At 34.4% G+C, this 16,081-nt stretch overlaps 1 protein-coding gene and 1 long non-coding RNA gene across 2 annotated transcripts; one reads left to right on the plus strand and one right to left on the minus strand.

The window, feature by feature from the left end:
* Positions 1-1,783: 1,783 nt before the first annotated feature.
* LOC105790908 (50S ribosomal protein L18, chloroplastic) lies at positions 1,784-4,089 on the minus strand. The gene is made up of 4 exons (XM_012618715.2): positions 3,876-4,089; positions 3,532-3,791; positions 2,786-2,947; positions 1,784-2,164 (listed from the first exon to the last, which is right to left on the minus strand). Exons 1-4 carry the CDS (start codon positions 4,072-4,074, stop codon positions 2,015-2,017), a joined length of 771 nt encoding a protein of 256 aa, XP_012474169.2. The 5' UTR covers positions 4,075-4,089; the 3' UTR covers positions 1,784-2,014.
* Positions 4,090-4,438: 349 nt separating this feature from the next.
* On the plus strand, positions 4,439-5,784 carry LOC105790910 (uncharacterized). Its single transcript, XR_001132655.2, has 3 exons — positions 4,439-4,593; positions 4,781-5,006; positions 5,169-5,784. It is a non-coding gene; the product is annotated as an uncharacterized LOC105790910 (long non-coding RNA).
* Positions 5,785-16,081: the final 10,297 nt, after the last annotated feature.

Below are 16,081 nucleotides of genomic sequence, written 5' to 3' on the forward strand. Positions count from 1 at the left end.
AAGAAAACAAAAATTAATAGTTTAGGTTATAAAATTTATTAAAGTTTTTCATTTTACCTTTTAAAGTATGAAAAAGTATAATCGATTAGAGATCCTTCTGTTAACTTGGTCCAATTTTTTTTTAAATGCCATGTGGCAGTACTATAGTGGTCCATCTGTACTGTCACGTCATATTTTTTGAAAGACCAAAGCAACATTGGACATTTAAAAATTTTAGGTACACCAAGTTTTGCTCGAGTATTGGGAACAAATATGCCATTATCCCTGTATCATTTTAAAAGAATTTTATATTGAGAATATTATGAAAACACTTTTATGTACCCCAATTGTTGTATTTTTATGCCCCAAAATCACCCCGAACGAAGCCTAATCACTATAGTTTTGTGTAGTTACTTTAGAAATGTTCTGAAAAATGTTTTAGTACCTTAGAAATCATTATATAAGTATGTGAAGTATAAACGTGGTTTTTATTGTTGTAAATCTCTATTCTTCTACATCCAAAATATTATACTTAGAGCTTAAAGAGTTTTAAAAACTCGTTTTATTATTTGAACATGTCCATCTACTCATTCGATGTTACAAAATGATGTCTAAACCTATTTAAACATTGCAAATGACTTGGGGAATTTGACTAAGATTGTGAAATAAATGTTTTTGTTAAAGGAAAATTTGTGTATCTCTTATAAAAGTATCATTGTAGCATTTTTTATCTTGATCGTTAAACCGAGTAAGGGGGTTACAAAAATTTATGCTCAAGCTAATCCAAATCCAAGATACTCCGACCCCAACATAATTTAAATCCAAAAACAACTCAAACCAAGTCCACTCACTTGCCACCTCTAATGGTCCCTTTTTTCAAAGTCGTAATGAAAAAATAAATAAATAAATATTCAAATAGTTCTTGTACCATAAGGTTTAAGAGTAATTTAAATATCTATTAAAATAAAGGCAACAATTTAACCCATATATTATTAAAAGAGCAAAATGACATCTGATTATATCGTAAATTTTTTTGTTAATAAACTATTAACTATTAAATTAGGAGCAAGTTAATCCTTTTTCAAATTATACAAGGCAATTTAGACCTTATACTATTCCAAAGTGAAATGCATCGGAATGCTTCCATCCTAGATCGGTTGAAAAGAAAAAAATGAAAAACATTATATAATATTTTAAGGATTATAGAAATTCAAAAAATTATAATAAAAAATTCAAAATATTTCTAAATTTTTGAAAAAAAAGCTTATTTCCAAATCCAGATTTACACCGCCAAACAAAGGCACCTGATCTACAGCAGACTTATTTGACCAAGATTAATCCACTGGTTTAATGACCATGTTGAACATCGATCAGAATTTTTGGCCCGAATATATAGAACAGATCACTGGAATTAAAAACCCATCATTGTACCAACAGGTCAAGACCAAAAGACAAAAATGTTGGAAGTCTAAAGATTATTTCATTCAGTTGAAACACTGCGCAGAAAATGAGACTTCCGTTCTAAGACTATCATTAGCAGACAACTATCGGGTCTAGTTCTCCTGCCAGGACATGTAAATGTTCTTTTAGTCCTTCTTTGCCATCATATCTCCCACCTTCAATTTTCAGTAAAGTTTCTCGAAACTATATAATAGCTCATTTCTAAAGAATCACTTGAAGTTGGCATCTCAACTCAAGCAACCTATATATCACAAATCCTCGCCCTGTTTGTGCTGCCCCGTGCCAACTTTATCACATGATACAAAATATATTACTATTCCCAAGTTCTAATAAACAGCAGCAATTTAGGAGTTGAACTGGAACCTTCAATTTTCTTTAAAGTATTTTTTAACTTCAGATTCCAACAATGAGCTCATGAGAGAAGCAAAAAAGTCATAAAATACACTGCTAGATGATACGAAAGAGCGTTCTTCATGCTGTTTAGTAAAAGGATTTGGAAAAACAGTAAAAGGAAAGTTACAAAACGAAACAAGGAAAAGTGACAAAGTTCAAAAGAATGCTAACTGCACAACTTTTAAAATTGAAGCCCATGCTCCCTAGCAGAATCAGCAAGGGCTTGTACGCGTCCATGATAGGGATATCCACCTCTGTCAAAGGCAACCTTTGTGATCCCTTTTTCCAAACAAGATTTTGCAATGAATTCACCAACTTTCTTCGCCACTTCCTGAAGCCAGAAGATTGAAAATTTTAGGCAATTTTATCAAATACAAGTTGGAAATGGAATAAACCATGAACAACACATCAAGCAGATTTGGGCTAAGGAAATTGTACAACAAAAAGATCAAGCTCCACGCTGAAACAGAATGAAGGATGATGAGAAGTAAATTCAACTATGGACACAAACATAAACAAAACGAAATAACTATCAGCACATACTCAACATGTATGGACTCAACAAATGAGATTCAAAATTGCAGGGAGAAGGTAATCGTAGGAGAGAATGGCAAATCAAGAATAATTGATAACTCCCAAAAGGGCCTAATATTTGAGACAGTTGAAGGCTTAAATACCACTTCTTTCCATTTTTCTTCCATCCAGAATAATACTCACCAACAGAACTCAAGCACTTTTTTTCCTTTGGCATTTCTTTTGACCAATTGGAAATAAGAAACACACCCAAAAAACATAAATAACTGCTTATTAAAGCAATTTATTTGCTTAAGTAAAACAAGCAGGCCAACCAAAAACCCTTTAGTTATCATTCAGAACCAGAGCAATGAATGAAAGCCAGGTAGAAAAAGCTGAAAATGATTCAGCTGACAACTAAATTTATCTATGAACTCACAATGGTAGGACCAGATGTGTAGTTGAACTCCTCACAAATCGGTTTCTGCATTGTTGAAGCGGAAGCTAGTGTGTGCATCTTTGAGTCATCAATGACTTGGACATAGAGATGCTTGTTCGAGCGGAAGACACACAGTCTTGGTCTATCTGGTGTCCCTTCAATCTACAAAAGCAAGAAACCCCCTGTAGTAAGATAGGGGAAACTCTGTATGCTTGAGGGACTTAAACCCATAGGAACCAAAGCCAATAGATTTCACTATATCAATATCAAGTCCATTCGGAGAGGAAACCAACCATTAAGAAAGATGATGATGATGATCAAAAGAATCTCATTTATCCGCCGCCCATCCCCCTCTTTTCTAACTTATTAAAGATAAAGTTTACACTTAACTCCCATCAATTCTTCTATATAAGAAGAAGAAAATATTATAGCTCTTATTTGTTTCTTTGGCACATAAAATAGCATGACTCTTACAAAGTTTTACCACAGCTTAACATAACAGGGTTCCTTAATCTAATATATCCTATGGACAAAATAATCTAACCCCATTTGGTCCCAAAACATGTACGGAAACATCATTTTTAATAAATGAGTAAATTTGAAAGATAATCAGTACTTGATAAGATAAGAAATGGGGATAAATGTAAAAGGAATTTGCATTTGCTTAATGAGAGTATAACTGATATAAGAAATAGGATTCGCTTTAAACAAATAAAATATAATGCTTAAAAAGAAATAGTAGCAACCTTCTTCCTAATGCGAGAATGGCGGGCCTCACGATCTTCTGTTCGGGTGCGAGCTTTGGCTTGAACATTGAGGAAGACAGAGGGTAAAGATGGCTGAGGGTTTGACATTGACAGCCTCAAGGGAACTCCTAAAAAAGAAGTCTGTTTATGATTGAGAGAACCAGCAAACTGTAATCCCGTAGTGACAGTCATAGTCATAGCCGTTGCAGTAATTGCCATACCCAGTTGAGATTCGAGATTCCTTAATGCTGTCTGTCTGCCTTTCAATTTAAACAAATAGCATCAAAAACATACCCATGTTTATCATTCATTTATTATTAAACAGAAGAAACAATACGTCATACCTGCTTTCCAAGGCTTTAAAATGGGGATGTACTGGAAGGCAACGCAAAGAAAGCAAGTGTGGATAGTGCTATGAGTGTTGCTGTGAGAGGGGAGTGAAGTCTGGGAGGAGCGGGATTTGGATAAGAAAAGGGATAAAGCGTATGAATGAAATAAAGGGAATGTCCTCGGCCAGTTCGGCCTTGCTTGCCTGAACACCATGTCCTGTTCTCATCCCCTGCGTGTTGGTCCCATCACCTTCCGCCTCAACTCAAAAAGCCAAGCCCAACCCAATATCATAATTTTACATTATATACTATTTCTAAGCCACTGTTTTTTTTTTAATTATTTTAGATTGGGCTTTTATTAATAAGATAAAACATATGTACAAAATAAAAATATATACCTATTATCCTAAGAAAAACGGCCCAAGATTTCAGATGGCCAAAGTTAAACAAATATCTAGATATTATTAAAGAATACTCTAGAGACGACACTTAATGCGCCGAACCATTGCCTAATCAGAATTTGATGAAATCTGTCTTCTCCTCTTTCTATCATTTCATTGCCCAGTTGACAATTTCATTTTTCAAAACTTTCCTTCTAAAACATTTCATTTTCTTTTTTGTTTTGAAACTTTCTCTCTTCCATTCTTCATCTCCTAAAGCTTTCCTAATCTGGTTCACATACCCAATCGTACCTTTTTTGCTCTTCGACATACTCAAAGACCTCCATTTCCAGGTATATCTCCTTTTTTCTTCTTAGAGTTTCTGTTGCAAGAATATGTGCAAGATTATTTGCAGTTCTTGGTGTATGTTGGAATCTGATATTATTGGAGCCACTTATTTTTTGTTGGATACCATAAATATATGCCCCTACCAGTGATCGATTTTGACCCTTTGTGTTGCATTTCTTTATTATTGCGAAGGAATCTCCTTCAAAGATGATTGACTGCCATCCATTTTCGACTCCTATTTGAACTGATTTCCAACACGCTATTGCTTCAGCAGCAAATGCAGAGGTTATGTCATTGTGGATCTCTGAACAGGATAAAAGAACTTTTCCTTCCGCATCTCTGGCCACAATACCTGAAGCTGAACGGTTCTGACTCTCATTGTATGCACCGTCGAATTTAATCTTGATGAACTCACAATGTGGGTGCTTCCATCTTTTGTTTTCTATTATTCTTACCGATTTTCTTTTTTCGAAACCAGTAAGCTCAGTAATGTAGTTACTGATGAAGTTTGCAATTTTTTTCCATTACTGACTTTTTCCTCATGTATTCTTCTGTTTCGATCTCCCCATATGGCCCAAAGTGCGTAGCAGAAAAGGCGACCTTGACAAGGGGTGAGCTGTTCAAACACCCAAGTAAGCCACTGTACGAAGTCTATGCTCTGATTCATTATAATATTCTGAAGTGATAGTTGTAATAAGCCAATTTGCCCGGCCCGTAAACCAAATCAAAATATAAACCAAATAAAAATTAATAACAGTCCAGAAATAGTCCATATACATAGGCCCAAATTGTTTTTAACCCACTAGCCTATCCTAATTTCCTCAATCCAGTTAGCCTAACACTTAACCCGGGCCCAAGGCACAACGCAACCCAAAACAAAAATCAGAAGCAGGAAACACTAGAAAACCCTAAGCGCCGCATGACTGCACAACCAGCACACTCCCCTCTCGTGCGTGCGCCACCACACCTTCGAGCCGCTCCTCACACGCGCCTCTGTACGATCATGTACCTGCAAAGGACAAAAGAAACGAGCAACAAAACAGAGAAAAGGGGAAACAGAGGGGATGGGGAGAGGATTTTTCTTTTTATTTTATTTTTTTTATTTTCTTTGTAATGCTGGCCATAAAAAAGGGCCATTCGAATATTGTAAAGGACCACGCATTCAGAATAGAAAAAAAAGGTGATTTTGAATCCCATTTTCGCTGGTTTATGTTTTCTTTTTATTTTCCTTCGTTCTTCTTCTTTACTGTGGTTCGTTAATAGTATGAAACAAAAGGCAAAGAGAGAGGACGAAGAGAAATTCACCTGGTAGCCGAGATGTCGTTCACTCCGTCGCAATCGGAGTCGGGCGAGGGATCAGGGCCTCCAAGCGTTGGTTTGCTGAGCGGCGTTGGAGAAAAGTTACTTTTTTTTTTCTTCTCGTTTTTTTTATCTTTTGTTGATTCCTTTTTTTTCCTTTCTTTTCTTTTTATTTGTTGTTTGCAAAACGGAAACGAAGGGAGAGGAGAAAGGGGACCCTTACCTTCGTGGGTGCGCCGATGAAGCCTTCTTCTCCTCTGCACGAATCGGAGTCGAATGGGCAGAGGCCTTAGATTTGAAATGGCAGAGAAAGGGAAAAAATAGAGGCGGTGTTTACCTCTCTTCTGCAGTACCAAATGAAACATTTAGGTTTTGTTTTTTTTAGGGTTTAGTTTAGCCTTTATCTGCTGAAGGGAACGGCATCGTTTGATGCCGAAACAATGGTTTCAAAACGGCGCCGTTTGAAGACCTACGACCCGCGCGGTGACCCGACCCGAGGGAAGGATTCGCACGCTTTGGGTCTAATGGGATATTTGCACTGCGGGTCCTTCCGCTTTGTCACCGGTTTCAATTCGGTTCTTTTGTTTTTTTCATTTTGGCCCAGTGATTTAATTGGGATTTCACTTTAATTCACGCTGAACGTCGCGTTTTGGGGCTTGGAAATATTGCGAGATCGGTCCCTCGATCATGGCGCGCGTTTCATTTCAGTCCCGAGCTGCTTTTCACTTTATTTGCAATTTTAAACCCTCAAATTTTATTCAGATTTTAATTTAACGCTTTTATAAATTTTACTTCATTTAAATTTTTATATTTATGATTCCCTTTTTATCAATTTATATTTTATTTATTTCATTTCATTTTATTGTTCATATTAAAATGTTTGATATTATCTACATTAAGTTATTTCATATATTACCTATTTAAATTGCTTTCACGCTATTTTATTAAATGTTTTACATGTGTTATTTCTTTAGATTTCAGATCATTTCCTTTAAATTGTCTTGTGCAACGTTTGTTTAAATTGTTTGAAAGTGTTTATTGTAATCTATTATATGTTCTAGTTATGTTAAATTGTGCATCGTTAATTTTGAATATCTTGCATTATTCATTTTAAATCCTTATTATTTACCCCAAATTGTTGTCTAATTAATGGGTCTTTATTTATCAATGATTGTATTTGGATGATGAATATTGTGAGACTATTGCTATTGTGTGCACTTTAGTTCGCTTATTCGCTTACATATCATTGGCATCCACTTGCATAAATATTGTATTCGTATATTGTTGTTCCATGCATGCTACTATATTTTATTTCATGTCATTGCATCGTGGATGTGCCAACGATTTTTGTTTGATATAATCCACGTTATTTTATTCCCAAACAAAATAAATGTATGCCTTTAAGTGTTATACTCGCAACTATTCAAGAATAAAATTTCGAAAACAAGGCCATATTTTGCGTTTTGGCAATTCGAGAAAATCGTACCCTAACTTACGGGGTATCGATTTCTCGTTTAACTTAAATAGCAAAATATCCTTTTAAATTATGACTTTTGAATAAGTGAAATTTCATGTTTAGATTCGAGAGGATTGAGCCCTAACGTATTGGGTTCCGATTTTCTTCGTTGAATCTAAATGGTCGAAAACGCTCTTTAATTAAAAAAACATAAATAAAAAGCTCATTCTCGAGAATTCGATGCGCGGTGTCCTAACGCATTGGATATGTCATATCATTTTCTCGAGATGAGGATTTTTCTAACAAATGAGAATAAAGGCAATATTCGATATTTAGGAATTTTGTGAAATTAAACCCTAACTTACTGGGTTTTGATTTTCTCATTTGACCCAAATAATCAAATATCCTTCTCAAATGCATGGGTTTTAAAAGTTAAAAGATAAACTTAATTTTGAAGATTAAAAATGTTGCGCCCTAACTCACTGGGTGTGACTTTTTATTTCTTTGAAATATGAGTGTTTTATTATTCAATTTATTCAAGTTAAAAGGATCGTATTTTAAAATCTTTTCAAAATTTTGACATTAAGACATTAAACAATCAATTCGGTACCAATTTTGGGCGTCACGAGGGTGCTAACCCTTCCTCGCGCGTAACTGACTCCCGAACCTGTTTTCTCAAATCTCTCAAACCTAAAATTTATTTTTAAATGGTGAACCGGTCACACCTTAATAAAAGATTGGTAGCGACTCCCATCTTATTTTCAAAGTCGATCCCCATTTTTTCAAAATTTAAAAGTGGTTTCGACAATAGTGTTGTCAATACTTCTACTGTAACAGGGCATTCTCGGAATAAATGGTCTATTGTCTCAGCTCTTTCTCCACATCGGGGGAAACTTGTGTTGACTGATAACTTCCTGTACTGCATATTCACCTTTGTAGGCAAATAATTCCATGATAGCCTCCAGATTGTAATCTTTATTTTTTTTTGGTAGATTCAGGCTCCAAAGTTTTTTGTAGAATTTTCTGTAGATAGATTGTAAAGCATAAGCTCTATGATTTTCATCTGAACTCTGTAATAGTTTATAGGCACTTCGGACCGTGAATTCACCCGACAATTCACCTCCCCAAATGAGGAAGTCCTCATAAGGTGTTCGTGCCAAGGGGATTCAAAGGATTCTTGCAGCGTCTTCTTCTGTGAAGGTACTATTTATCAGCTCCCTCTTCCAAAGTCTATTATTACTATCAATTAACTCATTTACTTTAAAATCATGCATAGAATTGGTCGCTGTTGATAATCTAAAATTAACTGTATCTGGAATCCAAGCATCATCATTAATGGATATATTAGTACCCATACCAACCCTCCAGCATAGTCCTTTTGCCAATATAGCTTTAACTGCCCAAATACTTCTCCACACATAGGAGCAAGAATTTCCCAAACGGGAATTTAAAAAATGGTCATTTAGGAAATATTTGGCTTTAAATATTTGCATAACGAGAGCATCCTGGTTATTAATAATCCTCCATCCTTGTTTAGCTAATAATGATATATTAAATTGAGCCGTATTCCTAAAACCCATACCCCCTCCTCTTTAGAACTGCACATAGCTTTCCATTGGCATCGGTGAATTCCTTTCTTTCCTTTACCTTTTTGCCACCAGAATCTAGCAAAAATATTTTCAAACTCCCCACATAGTGATTTTGGTAGAATAAAGCATGTCATAGCATAAGTTGGTATTGCTTGAAGTACTGATTTTATGAAAACCTCTTTTCCCCCTTGAGATAGAAATCGTGTACTCCAATTTTCGATCCTCTGCTTAATCCTATCCTTGAGGTTCTGAAAAGATTCCTTCTTTTACCTTCCTACCACATTAGGGAGTCCTAGATATTTCTCCATATTTGTCGAGCGCCTTATTCCCATTTCAGTCGAGATGTCTTCTTTGTCCCCTTCTACTGTATTAGAGCTAAAGAAAATCATGGATTTATTAAAATTCACGCATTGACCGGAGCAAATCTCATATTCCCTCAAAATATATTTTAAAATCTTTGTTCTACCCTTTGTAGCTTCACTAAACAAAATACAATCATCTGTAAATAGTAAATGTGAAATCGCCGGGCCCTTTCTACTAGCCTTAACTCCTTTTATCAAACCCTCTTTTGTTGCTATCCTGAGCAAGGATGAAAGTCCCTCACTACAAATCAGAAAAAGCAAAGGACTAAGTGGGTTACCTTGTCGGAGTCCTCTAGTAGGTTTGAAAACATTGCCTCTCCTCCCATTGATGGTTACTACGTAAGAGACTGTAGAAATACATCTCAGAATTAGTGACACCCATTCCTTTGCAAAACCCATACGAAGCATTACTTCCTTCAATAATGCCCACTCAACTCTATCGTAAGCTTTACTCATGTCTAGCTTCACTGCCATGAATCCTTTTTTCCCCGTTTGTTTTTGGCCTAGTGTATGTAGAATTTCATAGGCTATCAACACATTGTCGGATATTAGCCTTCTCGGAACGAACGCACTTTGAGCATTGTCAATACACCTTCCAATAAATTTCTAAAGATGATTAGCAATAGTTTTGGCTACAATTTTGTATATAACTGTGCATAGACTAATGGGTCTGAAGTTAACAAGATTTGTGGGGTTAGAGATCTTTGGAATAAGTACTATCCCTGTTAGGTTTAAAGCTTCGAAATCCTTGCCGTCATTCAAAACTTCCAAGCAAAAAGTTTCAATATCTTTACCCACAATGTGCCAATATTTTTGAAAAAATAGTACCGGAAAGCCATCGTAGCCTGGTGCTTTAGTGGGCCCCATTCCTTTTACTGCAATAAAGATCTCTTCTGCCGTATATTTTGCCAATAGGGTTATGTTGATGTCTGAAGAAATGCTATTGTTAAGACCTGTTAAAAGATGGGATAGATTCCCTATTCCATTAGACGAAAATAAATTCTGGAAGTACTTTGTAGTAGTCTCATTTAATTCTGGTTCCTCAAAAATTTCATTTCCATCATCTGTGTCCTGCCTGTTTATTGTGTTGATTCGTTTTTGCATTGAGGCATATTTGTGGAAAAATGACGTATTCTTATCCCTTAGCTGAAGCCAATTGGCCTGTGCTCTTTGTTCCCAATACATTTTATCTTTTTCAATCTCCATATTCAGATGAATTCTCGTATCAATTATCTGTGCCATTATATCATCATCTCTTTCTTTCTCCATTAAATTTTCTAACTCCTTTGTGAGCTTGTTCGTCAACCCCTTTCGTACCTTCTTTATCGATTTTGCCCATATTGACAGACTCATCTGTAGTCTTTCAATCTTTTTAAAAATAGATCCATTTGAGGACTTCGATGATTTCTTAATCTCCTCTTCAATCGACTCCTCTGTGGTCCACCATGCTTCAAATTTAAATCTTGGGTTTCCCTTGAAACTGTTTTCATTAGTTGTGCTGATAAAAAAAAGGGGCAATGATCTGAAAGTGAAGACGTTAAATGATGTATATTGCCTATTGGAAAGAGTTTCATCCATTTTTCATTTGCAACACCCCTATCCAGTCTTTCTCTAATATTTATTTTCGGTAGATTTCCTCTATCCCATGTATACCATGCTCCCGTATAGCCCACATCTATAAGTTGGCATTCTTTTAAGACTTCACGGAATGCTGCCATCCTTTTCTCCTCCCTTGGCTGGCCTCCCCTTTTTTCAAAAGAGTACATTATTTCATTAAAATCTCCACTCACTAGCCAATGGTGATCTTGTTCCTGGCCCAAAATTCTTAGTAAATTCCATGAGGCATTTTTATTGGGTATATAAGGTGACCCATAAAAGTAAAACTCTGTGAATCTCTGTTATTTACTAACACCTTCTTCTTTGATCAACACATCAATATGACTCGTTGAGAAAGTTTTTAGACTAACCTGAATCTCCTCTTTCCATGCTAGGCAGATCCCTCCTCGCGTACCTACTACTCCTACATCAAACCCATTCATAAAACCAAACCTCCTCCTAATTTTCTCCATACGTCTTTCATTAACTTTAGTCTCTATGAAGAAGACCATTTATGGGTTATTTTGCTTCAGTAAAAACTGAGGCCTTCGCACTACCCGTGGACTCCCCAATCCACGGACATTCCAGCATATAATTTTCATTGCGTCCGGTCGGCTTGCCTTTTGGTAGCCGCCGATCTATTTTGGTTGGGGTTGTCTACTGACAAATTTGTTTCAACCTCATTTATTAAATCCTCTCCACCATATCTCATTCTTTTTGTTGCATCTTCTCGAGTCTCTTCTGTACCGTAATCATCATATTCAATCTCTGTCAATGTCCTTTTCTGCAATTTACTTTCTGCTCCATAATATTTCATCACTCCCGCTGGTTCAATTATTTTCCATCTGGATTTTCTAACTAGTTTCAGTATATCTTCGTCTGTTTTGCTTCTCTCTGTCTTGTTTTCATCGATTTCTCCTTCTTTTTGCATCTTTATCCCTGTTCCTGTTGCTGTCAACCAAGAATCCTCTTGTACTCCTTGAATCATATCGCTGCTTTTTTCACAATGTAAGTACGTTTCCTAGTTCTCCTTGATACTTCCTGTATACAAACATTGTGGTTGTAGTTTTTTTGATAGAGCATTAAACTTTAAACTCTCCCTTCTAACCAAATTTAATTCTACTTTTAATGCTAAAGAGAAAGGTAGATCTTCTCTAATTCTATTTTTTTCTGCAGGTTTTATTACTGTGCATTCTTGGAGACCATGCCCCAATCTTTCACAACCAAAACAGAATGTCGGTAATTTTTCATACTTGAAAGGGATCCAAACTCTATTATCATTGCCTATTGAGACAAATCTACCCCTATAAAGGGGTTTCTGTACATTTAATTTAATTCTAAGGCGATAGAACTCACCATTAACTTCAGATCTGAGAACGCCTCCAAAAGTGACCCCTATAGCATGCAAGAGGTCTTTTTTATCAAATTCTGGTAAGCATGGCCCAATATTGATCCAAAACGGGGATGAAACAAGCCTGATTTGATCTCTTTCTATCGGTTTAGTCAATCGATCAAAGATAACTAAGTTTTTCCTGAACAACCGTGGTTGACCTTCCATAACAGTTTCTAAATCTTCGTCCAATTCAAACACAATCAAAAAAAGGTTTTGCCCTACCGATTGGATCTCAAACTTTTTCTTTATTTTCCAGATACTTTTCATCTGCGCCTTGAGGCTATCCGGATTGTAGGATTTCTTTGTCCAAATAGTGCAGATTAGAGTTGGTTTGTCGTTTGGTTCCACCATCGAGCTTTTGACCGATAGCTGAATAAGTTCCTCTGCCAATAGGGAGACCTCATCTCCCCCAAACCCGTCGTTGCCACCAATTTCCGTCATCCCAAGCAGCAGCAGCCACTGTTTTCACTAGGATACCAGGGATAACACTCTTGGCTACTCTAAGCCACTGTTAAAATCAACTCACATGACACATAATTAGGGGAGTAGCTAGGGGTTAGTAGGCCCGCCACACTTTTAAAATGAAAAAATTTTAAAATTTAAAATTAATAAAGATAATATTATATTTTGACTCCTAAAAATAATAAAAATTTGATTTAATCTTCAAAATTTATAAAATATAAGCTATTAAATAATGAAATTATATTTTATTACTGTAAAAATTACAATTTAATTTTGTCTCCTAAAAGAATTTCTAACTTTGTCCCTGCACATAACAACTTTTCATTTAATTTTATCATATATTAAAATTTATATAAACTGATAAAATTCATAAAAATTCATAAAGATTTATAAATATTATAATAAATCCTAAAAATAATAAAAACATATTAAAATATTTATAACCTTTTATAAATTTATCCAACTTATAAAAAATTATAAAACATATTATAAAAACTAATAAAATTTCTAATAAATTATCAATATTTAAAAATTATAAAAATCATAATAAGTCCTAATAAATTAAATATATAATTTTTAATAAAATTATAAAATAAATAAAAATCATAATTTATTTATTAGTTTCTCATTTTGGAAATTAAACCCTTAAAATCAAAATGAACATGTGACGTTATACTAACCATTGGATAATGGGAATAGTTGTCTAAACCAATGATATACTAGACTATATCGGTCGGTCAGATTAGTTGGATTAAGAATTGAAAAGGGTACTGGTCCAAAGAAAGTCACTAAATCAATTGACTCAAAAATTGATATAGATGGATTGAACAGGAAATTGAACCAAAATTTTATTTTTTTAATATTTTTAAAATTTTAATGATTTCTTTAATCGAATCGACGAACAAGTAGCCTGATCGATTCGAACACGGTCCGATTTTAAAAACCTTAGCTAGAATATTTCATTATGACATGATAATGAAGTTTTGATTTAATAGTATCTAACTAAACTAAAATTACTTTATGTTAAACAATACTTAACAAACAATTTTCAACTTTTCAACGTCCAAACTATTGCACTATGCTTCAAAATTGGAGATAAAATTTAAAAACAATATAATAATTTATCAATAAAATGGAGGTCTCACAATTATCGTTTTATTTATAGGAGATCGAGAACATTTTATTCAAAAAAATTATCCTAATGATATGAGGATTCCCATTACTCAACATTTGGTTTGATACCATGTGTTCATTATAATTTTAACGGTTTAAATGACTTTTTATATATTTTTATATTTTTATAATTTATTAGAATTTTTATATTGCTTATAAGTTTTTATGAATTTTTATATTTTGATAAAATTTTAAATATTTTGAATTTGTTTTAGTAATTCATAAAGAAATTATAATTTTTTATAATTTTGTAAGTTTATATAAATTTTTTATAATTTTTATAAGTATATATCAATTTTAATAATTTTATGAGAAAATATAATATTAAATCGGGATCTATCACGTATCATCATCTAATTAGTTTGTCAATTGAATTTAATGGTGATAAATGTCAAAAGTAACATGTTTTAGCCTCATTCTTAATGCGTTTTTGGATGATTATTCGATTTAAAATGGTGAATTTTATGCTCCTAATCCTTTAAATTCATGTTTCTATACTTAGAAGAGCATTCGGGAGCAAAAAGAGCGAAAAACGAGTGAAAATTAAAAAATCGGAGCAAGTTTCAAGAGCCATAAGGGCTAGGCCATTCCACACGGGCTAGACACACAACCATGTGAGCCACACTGGCTACCACACGGCCATGTGTCAGACTGTGTGGATTCCGCAAATCGCACTCTGAACATGCGAAAAAAGACAATTTTTAGGTTTTTCGAGCATTCTAAGACCTATATATGAAAAAAAGAAGAAGATAGGAGAGAGCCGTCAGAGAATACTCAATAAAATGACTCGAAAAACACCATTAAAGCTGAATCTGAAGCAAATTTCCATCAAGATTGAATATCTCCTCTTGATTCCTTTGAAGTTTATTATAAGTTTCTTTGTTTCTTGTGGTTATAATGCCTTTTAGATGTTTTTATTTGCGATTATGAACTAATTTTCCAAATACCTAGGGAGATGAACTCTAGGATGGAATTTGTTATTTGATTTCTATTTTTACGCAATAAATACTTGGATCTTGTTCTCAATTATATATGCTTAATTCTTAGTTTAATAATTTTAAACTATTAATCCACGTTTGATGTGCTTAAATCAGAGGAGGAAAAGTCCCTATTTAAGAGTAGATCTAGAATAATTGAGTGGAGTTGCATGCAATTCTAAAAATAAGACGACATAAATCTACCGAATTAAAGTCAAATCTAATAGGAGATCCATAGATCGAGTTAATGCGATAATAGGGGTTTTAATTAGAAAAAATTTTCAATTAATCAACCTAGAGTCAGTTGCTCTTACTATCAAAAGAGATATTAGCATAATTTAGGGATTTTTACGGATCAAGATACGAAGTGAAGAAATTGTGTAATTTAGATTGATAATGACAGATGAAGTCTAGGTGGATTCTTTTCTGAGAATTGTCTCGCTTCTTGGTTGTTAATCGATTATTTCCCCGATTTGTTATTTTCTATGTTCTTTAGTTAATTAATTTAGTTATAGCATGTTTGGTTCGGGGGAATAGGAATGCATTCCCCCCAATTCGGTGGCCCCACCACCAAACCAACGTTTGGTTGGATGGAATAATTATTACAACCATATTCGTTACGGGATTATTCAGCGTGAAAATCCATCATTCTGTCCTCCCCCTACTGAATGGTGATTCAAGTAATGGGTGGAATAGCAAATTAGAGAAATGTTTCAATTTTACCCTCACCATTCTCCTCTCTTTCTCACAATCTGAAATCCCCAACTCATATATTCTCTTTCACCAGATTTCTTCTTCATCGTTTTCACTTTCACCAGATTTCTTCCTCGACATTACCCTCACCAGATTTCTTCTTAACTGACGACAAATCAAGCATCCATTCGCCATTTCATCTTCCTTCTAGTTGAACCTTCTTATTTACAGTAAAAGGAAGATATACGGGAAAAAGCTTGGGCTAAGTATAGTGTGTATGCCATCGCTCTGTTCCAGTTATCTCCAAATCCACCTCCAATAACCCCTTTGATTTTGATTTCATCTTTTTCTTTTTCCTTCTCAACAGAAAGGTGAGAATCCTTTCTTTCTTTCTTTTTTTTTTCTTTTTTTCACCTATATGTAAGTTTTCTCCCTTCAAATATTCTCTCCCTTTCCCTTATACCCTAATATATATGTTCTTTTAATTTATTAT

The sequence above is a fragment of the Gossypium raimondii genome, chromosome 8, assembly GCF_025698545.1.
Source record: "Gossypium raimondii isolate GPD5lz chromosome 8, ASM2569854v1, whole genome shotgun sequence".
Lineage (NCBI taxonomy): Eukaryota > Viridiplantae > Streptophyta > Magnoliopsida > Malvales > Malvaceae > Gossypium > Gossypium raimondii.